This window comes from Vigna unguiculata, chromosome 7, assembly GCF_037176805.1.
Source record: "Vigna unguiculata cultivar grain cowpea cultivar isolate G323 ecotype 2 chromosome 7, ASM3717680v1, whole genome shotgun sequence".
In the NCBI taxonomy this organism is placed as follows: Eukaryota; Viridiplantae; Streptophyta; class Magnoliopsida; order Fabales; family Fabaceae; genus Vigna; species Vigna unguiculata.
This window is the reverse complement of record NC_140798.1, coordinates 35,169,977-35,182,125: the sequence shown is the minus strand read 5'-3', so window position 1 is coordinate 35,182,125 and position 12,149 is coordinate 35,169,977. Positions and strand designations below refer to the sequence as shown.

The 12,149-nt window shown below is 29.3% G+C and overlaps 1 protein-coding gene across 1 annotated transcript; it reads right to left on the bottom strand.

Moving 5' to 3' along the window:
• Positions 1-2,578: 2,578 nt before the first annotated feature.
• LOC114192393 (granule-bound starch synthase 1, chloroplastic/amyloplastic) lies at positions 2,579-7,428 on the bottom strand. The gene is made up of 14 exons (XM_028082100.2): positions 7,289-7,428; positions 6,752-7,083; positions 5,636-5,716; positions 5,442-5,540; positions 5,254-5,343; positions 4,851-4,914; positions 4,659-4,759; positions 4,454-4,563; positions 4,095-4,338; positions 3,815-3,991; positions 3,507-3,698; positions 3,331-3,417; positions 3,115-3,243; positions 2,579-3,021 (listed from the first exon to the last, which is right to left on the bottom strand). Exons 2-14 carry the CDS (start codon positions 7,070-7,072, stop codon positions 2,905-2,907), a joined length of 1,812 nt encoding a protein of 603 aa, XP_027937901.2. The 5' UTR covers positions 7,073-7,083; positions 7,289-7,428; the 3' UTR covers positions 2,579-2,904.
• Positions 7,429-12,149: the final 4,721 nt, after the last annotated feature.

Here is a 12,149-nt window from a genome sequence, read left to right as displayed (position 1 = left end):
GAATTAGTTAATTTGTGAATTTTTTTCTATTAACATTATTTTCTATTAACAACTTTTAAACCATTTTAAATAAAGTTCAATGTAAAATATTAATTAAATGAACTTAATTTGGTTAAAAATATTTACTTGAAATATCAATTTTGATGGAAATATTTGTGTACATTTATATAGAAATTAAATTTGATTTCAATTTGGAGAGAGACAAAATTGCTACATTTTTACAAAAAATGGGACTAAATTGAGACAAATTAAAATAAAGGGACCAAATTGAGACTAAGGAAATGACACCTGGCATAATACTGACACGTGTCACTGTCACTGCCACGTCACTCTGTCACTGCCACGTGGCACGATGACAGCTTGACACGTGACAATTTTTTGATTTTTTTAAAAAAATTCAAAAAAAAAATAATAAAAAAATTCAAAAAATTGAGGAATTGACACATGACACTCTCTCTAACGGCGTCAACCTTGACTTAACAGAAAGGGCAAACGTGAGACGTTTTAACAAAAAAGGGGACCATTTTGAAACTTTTAAAAATTTGGGTACCATTATGAGATTTTGACTTCAAAATGAGGATCAAAGGTATAATTAAACCTAAATTAAATCATAGGTTTTTGATTGGGTGAAATGAGGTTATGTAAGATAAGTTGAAGCATTTAGCACTTAACTAATTACGTCGTAGGTATAATCAATTATATTTAAGATATAATACATTTTGCATATTAAATGTAGGTTTGTTTATGCAATGATATAAACATAATAAAGATAATAAATGATTACAAAAGATGACGAGTTATGAATTCTACAAATATTATGAATTCTACGTATTCACCTTCTTTTTCCTTCAAATTCATTATCTTAAATTCATTTTTAAACACACATAAGCAATGAATAATTAATTCTGTAAACATATGTAATTATTCATAATTGATTATAATGATTTTTTTTTTGGTAAAACTACTTAAATTATATATACAGATTATTCAGTAACTTAAAATACTGAGTCATTTTTAAAAAATTTTCTACCCAAACAATCTACCAATCACATTTTAACCTTATTTCTCCTATACTTCTGTATTTTCTTTCAGCCTATCAATCTTCTATATTTTTTTGTTATTATTTTATTTTTAACCGACCTCTTTTCCTACTTCCACTCACTTAATTTGTATCCGTTGTAATATATATTTATATATAGAGACTATTTCACTTTTTACGTTTACTTTATATATTTGTGAGAAAAGAGTTAGTAACAGAGTCATGTGTACTAATGATGAAATTCATTAATAGAAATGAAGAAATTCACAATAAACTGAGAGTGATAGATTTATGAGGACGATGACTCTGGATAATGTACAAGGGACCCAAGCAATCCTTCTTCACAACTTTATTTTCACTTTCACATTTTCGTGATCAGCATTTCCCAAACCCAACCTCTAGGAAACTGGAAACTCAGGCCTTTTATTTTTGATGCATAACTTTACAGCCACGATTCTACGAGACGTAATCTACACTCTTCTTTTTATTGTTACAAAACAAAAAAGCCTAAACTTATTTGGCTGCTATTGCTCAAAAGAAATAAACGAATCAGAAAATTTTAAAAAATAAAAAAGTGGCCGGGAAAGATACATTAGCGGACGATTAAAAAAAAATAAAGGAAGAATAAAATATCATATTTGTTAGTGTTGTTTTTGTAATATGATTCATCATTTTCCCATTATTACTCTAGTCTTATTATACAATATCAAATGTATATGGCCTTCAGAACTAGACAGAGACAGATCCACTTATGTTTTCTTATGTTATCCCTTATAATTCGTTTCTTCGTCTCACATGCATTTTAGCCATTGTTTTTTATCATTGAAAGAGATTAGATATGTAAAAAGATAGTAATTGTGACACTTCAAATTTTAATTATGGGATTCGATGAGTTTGTTGAAGAATTTTAAGAAGAAATCATCGGCAAGAAGATTTTTCAGTTTTCAAGTCAATAGATACAAAAGAAATTATGAGTGTATAAACGAGTATAAAAATTAAGTCAGTACTTTATATAAAATTGCTTTATATTTATAAATATTTATTTGTATTAATATGACCTTTTAAGTATAGGTTGAAGTATAAAAAAAATACTCAAAGTAAACAATATATTATTTAAACAATATATTATTTGATTGAAATTATGTTATTATATTATAAATGTTAGGAATATCGCTCCGGCAGCATTGTTATGTTAGGAACGATGAGTGTCTTTTCAATATATTGTTTGTTTTGGACCATGATTCTGTTACGGTTACTCCTTAAAAACACTTCAAAGTATTTAAAGTATTTAAATTGCACTTCGACTCCTAAGTAACGTAGATTTATCGAATGTAATGAACAATAGTTATTAAACATTAAAAAACATTTAATAAATTGTTTTAGGTACTTTGTAATATTTTCGTTATTAGAACTTAAATCCGATTTTTTTTTTAAAGTTGAAAAAATGAATGATTATTCCTATAAACTTATGATCAAATTCTTAGGGATATCCTAAAGATACATTGCAAAGAAATCAACATCCATGTGAATACGTTAATCTTGATGGCAAACATAGTACTATTATTTGATTTGTAATATGTACATAAAGAGCAGTGAGACTAAGCCAATAACATCAGAAAATAAAAACTCAGGTACATTGACATTTATTCACCTTATACTGCAATTTAAACTTACAAAACTCAGGTACTTCAAATTTCCTTGACGGCAAGACCTTGCTTATGAAAAACCTTTACGATAGTTAGCTTGATACTTTGCTTGAAATTGAAGTTTCGCCCCTTCGTTTGAAATGGTTGAACAAATATATATATGTATTAGATAACTCTCGTCCATGATCATATCAAGAAAAAGGATCTCAATGGTGATGCTCAAGGAGTGGCCACGTTTTCCTTTGCAAGAGGAGCAATCTCATCACCTTCAATTCCAGCTTCACTGCCAGCAACGTCTAGGCTCAACAACACTTTTTCCCATTGTTTGGCTGGTCCCTGTATCATAATCATCACAATCATATAAGATAAACAGAATTTGCCTCCTTCGTTTACGATGTACCATTTTTATTTTTTTTCACACATGCTTACCTTCCATGAAAAGTCTTGGGCCATGCAGTTCCGGATAATCTTTTCCATGGCTGGGGTACCATAGGTTTCAAGGGCTCTCTTTACGGTAGATGATAACTTTTCCACATCATCAGGATCAACTGCTTCACACTACAGAAAAACCCCAGTAACAATCTTTCAGATTCGCTCATCTATCAGATAAAAACCAAGACAAGACTATTTTTTTACTTTACTTACGTCTACGTGGAATGCACCCATGTGGAATCCAGTGAACCCTTCTTTAACGGTGTCAACGAGTCCACCGGTGGAAGAAACTATTGGCACCTGGGGAAAACATTTATTGTTTAAAGGGTCAGAAAATGTTGTGTAGTGGATGAGAAGGAAATAGAGAAAAAGAGGCCAATAGTCTATACCGTTCCATATGGCATAGAATGCAACTGAACTAGACCACAGGGTTCAAATCTACTTGGTATCACTATGAAGTCAGATCCAGCAATAATCTTGTGAGCCAAGGGACCGTTGAATTTTGCTATCCCTCTGGCCTTGTCCGGATAAATTTCCTCCAGTTCCTCAATTTGCTTCTCCATGCTCTTTTTGCCGGTTCCCTGGGGAAGAAGAAAAGGGATAGAAGTTAGAACCATGAGCATATATAACTTTTATCTTTTAGCGGTATTATTAAAACGGATTAATACCACAGCAATGATCGATTCAAGGCACTTACAAGAATTATGATCTGAACATCCTGGTCAATGAACTCTGGGATAGCTTCCACAAGAATATCTGAACCTTTCTGCTCTTCAAGCCTACCAATAAAGCCTATCAGAGGGATATCCCTGTCTACAGGTAAGCCAACCTCTGCTTGAAGGGCCTCTTTCAGCAGGCATTTTGCTTCCATGACCTAAGAACGCCAATTTGATAAGGACTTACTAATTTCTAAATATGGTCCACAATTTCATATCATTGAGCAAACCATGTTTAATAACAGGGAAGATAACACTTACAGTTGTTGTATCAAAGTGCATATCTATGAATTTATCAGTTTTTGGACTCCACTCCCGATTATCCATGCCATTCACGATACCAGAGATGCCATTTTTGCGAATTATATTGTCCAATTCTACACCTCTATCCTCTCCGGAAACAAGTTCCTGGGCATAATATGGACTTACAGTGAGCACTAGGTCCGATTCTATTATTGCAGCCTTCATCCAGTTGATTTTCCTTCCCTTCACAGGCTTAAGATGTCTGAGAATGAAACATGAGTATATTAACGATGTTAGATGTGTAGAAGTCAAGTGTATAAATAAAATACTAAATTTAGGACATGTAAGTTTTTTCGGAACAGATAACGGTGTCTTACCCATCAGTAAAGTCAAAAGCGCTCCTGTATTCATTTGGTAAATTGAGAAGAGGGAAGTCTTCAAAGGCATGCCTACCCTGGTAGGCTATGTTATGAATACAGAATGCAACCTGCCATGATTGGACCAAGGAAAGTGAGTTTTCCCTGGAAAGATTAAATGGTGATTGATGAAGACAAACGTGCAGAAAGTAAATAAAATCCTCACCTTTGCGTGTCTATAAATCCCCCTGTTCTGATACATTGATTTCAAGTAGCATGGAAGAAGAGCAGTGTGCCAATCATTGGCAATAAAGATCACATCTTCACCTGCCCCAAGACAGAGAAAGCTTGTAAACCAACTTTAAAGGTTTTTCTTAACCGAATATCGAAGATCAGGGAATTAACAAGAGAGCCATACCATATGGTCCCGAGAAATATTTGTTGCTGTTTAAGTTCAAAACCCTTGGTGCCTCAAGTGCAGCCTGAAAGTTGTTGAACACATTGATAACGTCATATCCAGAGTCAACAAATATCAGAGTCAATTCAAATCCATGATCTCAAAATGTAATCAGGATAACGAATTAAAACTGCAAATGGCCGTTGAGATAGTCGACAATGTTACATGTTTCAATACAAGTTGGCCTTTCTTTGAGAAATTAAATCAATTGAAACAGAGGGAGCATGTGTAGATATGATTCAGACAATTGCGTGTGTTAGCAGTAAGGGAAGCGAATTACCGCGGTAACATTACTTATGAGCTATAGGCTATGTACTCTATCATAAATAAAAAATTATGCAGGTTAAACTATAGGGGAAGTTACCTGGCATAACAAGCTGAATCGAAGTTGGTTATCTTCATAATCCACTCCAGCTCTAGGGCCGTAGAGTTTAGAACCGGTCTTGCCCCACACCTTTTAAAATCAAAATGCAAGAGAAATGCTTAGTTTAATTTGAAGGTGTTACGGTGTATTCTATCTTATAAATATTCATGCCAACAAAAGTATATAACCTTGGCAAGGAAACAAGGGTGGTCCACAAAAACACGATCAACACCTCGCTTGTAGCAGTGGAAGAAACGAACAGTCTCTATTCTATCAGCAACTTTGACCTACGAAAAGAAAAAATAAAAATGAAACAGTTCAATCAAGAACCAAGAGTTACTTAGATTTGTACAGATACATGACGAGAACAAAAGAAAGTTACCTCCACCGTCACACTAGTGTCCCATGCATCCTTATATTGGTCGTAGCGCGGTGACACTGTCATAACACGGTGTCCATGCCCCTTTATCAAATAGCACAAAACTGGGTTAAAATCATGAATTATAAATATATATATATATATATATATATATATATATATATATATCCAAATTTCATGTTATTTTTTTTTCCTTAATTATATTTTAAATTTTTAATATTTTTAACCACAAAACTACTATTATGTTACCCCTACAACAGTAGTACCAAAGATAGCAAAGATAAATTATTAATCCACTTAAAATAATCACATACACACTACAACATAATTTTTCTTTTCTTTTTTATGCAAGTCTTCGAATTATATTATTTTAACACCAACTTTATTCAAATTACATAGATTATAGAAATTAATAATACATATTTATATTTAAATAAATATATAAAATTACAACTAAAATAAATATTAAATTTTAACTCATTAACATAAGGTAATATAATAGAAAAGAAGAATAATAAGAATATTGATATGAATTTTTATGTTTCTCTGTATGAACTCAAGGACTCATCTTTTCTGTTAAATTTATTAAAAAATATTAAGAAATTTTCATAAAAAAATTGATTTTGTTAATAATAATAGTTTGTTTTTATAATGTAATTAAAATAATTTTAATGTTATATTTGATAAAAAATCCATAATTTATCTCAAGTTAAATAATTAAATTGTATTAATTTTTGAAAAATAAATATTAAATTATCAATTTTTACAAATTAAAATCAAAATATACTAAGAACGAAAGAACAAACAAAAAAAAAACTAAATAATTAAATCATAAAAAATAATAATAAATATAATATAATAAGCACTCTTTATTTTATTTTATGCAATCTATTCCTCGATTTGTACATCTTTTTCTAACTACTAAAACTATTATTAGAGTTTTAGGCCTTTGAGCTCATTTATTGGAACACCTTCTACATATCTAATTTAGATCTTCTCCACAAAGGCTTATACATTAATTTTTATAGTTGATTTAATTTAATCATGATTTAATGACAGTTTAATAAGAAAACAATTAAACCACTTAAGAGAAATAAATCAATCAATTAATCCACTTACAGCCAAAGCTGGTGGAAGACCTCCCAGAACATCACCCAGTCCTCCAGTTTTACTCCAAGGTGCCACCTCAGCTCCCACGAAGATCAAGTTCATCCCGCACTCGATCTTCTCCGAAACCTTCTCACGCCCACTCTTCGCAGACAAAGAGCTTCTCGTTTTGCTCGCATGCGTGCTTCGCACATGGACTTTGTCCAGAGATCTCAACCCATCGTATTTCAAATCCTGCCGATTCAGGTTCATCTGAACCGATGATTTCACCTCCGTCTCCATACTCCACACGCCTTTTGACGCCGCGTAGGATGCCATCGACACCGTTGCCATGCTTGTGCTTTCTGCATGCAACACCAAAAATTCACCACTAACAACACAACCATAACAATGACAGTAACTAGTCAAACAGATCAAACCGATATACATCAACGATACACCGATACCTTCCCATGTATCGAGAGAAAATGCTTAAGATCTAAATGTGTGGTAGTGTGAGAAAATTAGTACGAAACATGAATTGTTAGAGAGAAAGTTAAAGTGACTCACCGGTTACAGAAGAGTTGTGAAGAACAGTGGCAAGAGAGTGAATGTTGTTAGTGCAAAGAGAGAGTGTTTGGCTTGAAGGAAGGTGATGTGAGTAGCGTTATTTGTAGCAGCGTGGAGCTTCTCCTGAGCCTGCAGCATGGCGACACGTGGCATGCAGCGTGAATTTCATGCTCACGCACCGCTAGATCGTAGCAAGTGGGGTCAAGCACGTGCGAGTATTATAGCATTTTAGGGTAAGAAAATGTTATTTACTTAGATATTTTTTCAGGGTTGAATTCAACGTAGGTCTGGGTAATGCGGATTTTGTGACTGTGACTGAAAAATTGATTAAGGTGAGACACGTACGAGCCAGGTGTGTAGCGTGCGAAGAACGTGTTGCTTGAATTTCTAATGGGTGTTGAATTATTATTAGTTGAATGAAGGAACGGCTTTCATTTTCTGTTTGGGAAATACATTAATAATAATTGCAATGGAAGTGAAATGGGATTTCGATTTTTCTGCCAGAAAAAGGAATCAAAAAGGGAGCAGAAAGAAAGTAACAAGAGTGTGATAGAGATTCATGGGCTATGAAACAAAAGATTGAGAGGCCCACTTATCATAAGAACTGAAGAGCATGCAGTGAAGAGAATCTCCAGCTGTGGCATTTCATTTATTTTTTTAAATTATTTATTTAATAAAATTAAAATTTGTTATTTTATCTGTTAAAGTAGAACCTTAATGTCCATTTATATTTATTTAGTTTTTTAATCATTATTTCACTTCTACGCCTTTTTAAATTATTGATTCAATTCAGTGTTATATAGTTCATTATTGTTTTAATTAGTGAAAATGATAATTATTTAAATTATAATAAAAAATATATGTTTACATAAATATTATTTGAATTTTAATTTATATAAATAATTTGGATTACGAAAAAAATTTAAAAAACAATTTAAAGTTATAAAAAAATGCAATTACCTAATATTACGATATAGTTTAATAATTAATATTTATTATTTGACAACTTTTTAACTAAGGGTTAGTTTCACTAAAGTTTTTTGGTCATGATTTTAAGCTTTCACTCAATTTTATTACCAAATATAATCCTTACAGATGAAGTTTCTTTTGTTTTTTATTTTTATAAAATTTCAAATGATTAATTTTAATCTTTATAAAATAAGTGAATTTTTATTTTAGCCTTCTAAGTGGAACCATATCTATTATTAATACACAAATGGATTATTATAATTAGTCTCAGCTTGATGAGATGAAAAAGCTGGCTTCATATCACAGATATTGATATATTAAACGTTGAAATTCGCTTAAGGTACACTGTCTATTATTTCTAATTTTAATTTTTCAGTTTTATAGAATTCAAAATGATTATTCTTCATCTTTATAAGAATTTTAATTTTATTCCTTATAATTTTTTTTGTTTTCATTTCTCAAAATTTTCAATCACTATTTTATAATCTTCGACACTTATTTTAAGATAAATAAATTAAAAAAATTTATGAATCATAAGAGTCTTTTCTTTTTAAGTATCACATGTTGCTATTATATTACACCACAAATATGTTCTACCTGAAATTGTTAATTAACATTTTTTTAATACTTAATTATCTAGTGTTATACAGTATTACAAATCAAAAGTGGTTATTTAAAAAAAATAAAAACTAAAACTTAGTACAGTAAAACTGAAATTCAAATATTCCAATCTTACATATTAAAAATAATTGTTACTAAGAACAAGTTTGTCATTGTCCAAGTGTATCTTTTATCTTTTAGTGCAACTCTTTCAGCAAAAAGAACGGTAGAAGAGGGAACACAATCAAATGGCTGTCAGATCTTAATTTAATTCTAAATTTGTTTGAATTGACATGTGATTTGAAATGTTTTGTATACTTTTAATAAATTTGGGTTATTATTAAAAAAATATTATTAATTATTATAATACATGATGATTTATGTTGTTAATTTAATTTAAAAAAAATTGTATCATATATTTCATTATACGTGGGTTATTCATATATTTCATCATACAATTAAAAGTCATTGGATGAATTATAGTTCTATGGATTTGACATCAATTTTAGAACAAAAACCTTAACACAATGATATTATGAATATTTATATAAAGTGTTTAACTTTGTTTATTATATCTAATATAAAATTTTTTAGTTACATTTGGACTATTACCAACACATACCTATAATTAAATACTCACTTCCTTAATTCTACATGTTTTTGAAAAAAAAAAAAACTAAAATTAATTATTTTTTTATTACTTTAGTAGTGTATTAATGTTTTTTTTTTCAGAATTATCTTTAATTAATAATTAAGTAGACAGATAAAGAGTATATTCAAAAAATCCATAACATTCCCTAACCCATCAAACCTCCATAAAATAGAATGGAAGAAGTATAGAATAAAAAAGTGTAATAACTAAACGTTAATGTTCTCATTTTTTCAGAAAATTATAGCTTAATATTTTGAAGTATATATTATTGAAAAATAATTAGATGAAAAATCAATAATTAGATTCTATATATATATATATATATATATAGAATTTGAAGATGTTAAACCCCGAAAAAAAATGAAAAACAATTTGACCGAAAGTTAAAAGTGCTATAAAGTTAAAAAATCTCAATGCCTTAACTCTGGATTTATTTTTTTATTTATAATTGGATGATAATGTTTCAGTTACACATTTGGATATGCACATAATACGCTATAAACTATACAAAGGTGATATAAATCATTTTTTTGTATAATTTGACATCGTTCTTGCATGAGTATAACACATTCTCAACTCATGAATAACTATTGTTAAAAGTAAATTTTACAATATTGATGTTTTTTTTTCTTTTGTTAGACTTCTTAAGATACTTTTCTTTTTTGTGATTGTTGGTTTGTTGTCCTATAACCTCCAAATTTATAAATGGTCAATTAAGTTTTTTCTTCAAGTGGAACAGTGGATTCAATATTTTGTTTGAACTAGGAAGACACATAAATGATGATTGGTCATCGTTAAATGATCTATCTTGTGTAGTTCTAGGATAAATGATACTTTGTAAGTTAATGATATTCGATTGGAAAATAAAAACCTATACATTTAGGCTTTGGAGTTTTCATATGACAAATTGACTTAGACTAGAATGAAGTGTATTCGATTTTTTAAGTCTAAGTATAAGAAATAAATGTTTTTTATCTCACCGTCAATTTGACATAGTATTAAGGATGCATAGTAGATCTCGGGTTTCAATTGCTTTTACTTCTACTGTTTTTCAAATTAAGGAGTTAATGCATATGCCTTAAAATAAATGTAAGAAGCATGAGGTAATATTGTTTCTAATTTTTTGGTATTGAAATTTGTCAATATTCAAACTAAAGAAGGTAATGTAGTTTCATTTACATACCTAATATGACATGTTTCATCTTCTAATTGACTTAAGATAAACATTGATGGTATAATTAAGGGTTGTCTTGATTTAACTACATGCGTTGATATTTGTAAAGGAAGTCAGGGTAAATATGTAGGAGTTTTTCCAACTTTTTTGAAGGATGCAAACTTCTATTTCTACTAAATTTATGAGGGACATTTATGCTTTGAAATACGGTTGAAAGGAAAATTTTTTGAAGCTTTGGTTAAAATTAGACTTTGGCTTGATATGGTTTCTTAAAACAATAAATAGTTTATTGAAATCTTAAAATGAGATGAATCGATGTTTGCATTTATGTAAATAATATTTATATTTTTATCAGTAAATGTAATTAAAACTTTTTTTTTGTGAAAAAATTCATTGCGAAAATAAACTAGTTAATTTAGTTTTTATTCATAAAGAACAATATGTATTTAATGTTTTACCTCTTTTATTTATTAAATCTTGATATAATTTGTATGTTTCATAAAATGTAATTTTTTTATTATAAATTTTGTGTTGTCCCTATGCTTATATTATTTTTTTGTTTTATTAAAATTTCATTGATGACAAATAATTGATAAAATTTAATAATGTGAACATAATTGAAATTTAAAAAATTATAATAAGAACTTATTTAGAAAATTATCCAAAAAAAAATGTACAAAAAAGTCAAATTTTAATAACTTTTCCAAATCATGTGAATACTAGACATAAGAAGTCAATAGAAAGTTCCGCAAAGATATTTATTAAAGTAAATTAAATAATTATCCTGACTTTTTATAAGTTAATTTACGAGTGAATGAACTTTGATCTTCACTATGTTACATGAGTCGAATTAAATTGAATATGATGAATGGTATTTTAGGTTTATAATTATTTAAGATGCCACCTTTCTCTACCAACCAATCCCTCCGCTTTTTTTTTTTTTTCAAATTTTCATCTTTAACATTTTTAATGGATTCAAAGTACTTGTATTTCTGGTCATTTTCTTTCGATTGAAATATCATTGTAAAATGACAATTTCGATCTTATAAACATCTCTAAATTTTAATCATTTTAAGATGTTTTTTTTTTTCAATTATTTATAGCAAACGACATAATATTTTAAGCTCTCTTTTCAATTTACAGTTTAACTCCGATAACCATTCAACTCAGAATTATAATTTCACTATTTTTGTACACAACCCAAACATAAGATTTATTAATTTGGATCAATTTCAATTATGATAGTTGGAAATGAAAATACAACTCAAATTCAATTATACCAAACAATATCCTGAGGAAATGATACAACATAAAATTCGAGCATAACATCATGTATATGAAAATTTTCATCTCTAACGCACCCTAGTTCAACTTTCTTCGAGATTAAAATTATATTAACCATAAATAAAAACGGCCAATTAAACTGAAAATTGTGAACCAGTTGGGTCACTAGTAATCCACAATTT

Coding starts and splice junctions, on each gene's coding strand:
- LOC114192393 (XM_028082100.2), bottom strand. CDS start 7,072: ATGGCAACGGTGTCGATGGCATCCTACGCGGCGTCAAAAGGCGTGTGG. Junction 5,344..5,441: donor ACCCTTGTTTCCTTGCCAAG/GTTATATACTTT, acceptor TGATTTTAAAAG/GTGTGGGGCAAGACCGGTTC. Junction 3,244..3,330: donor TGGGTGCATTCCACGTAGAC/GTAAGTAAAGTA, acceptor GTTTTTCTGTAG/TGTGAAGCAGTTGATCCTGA.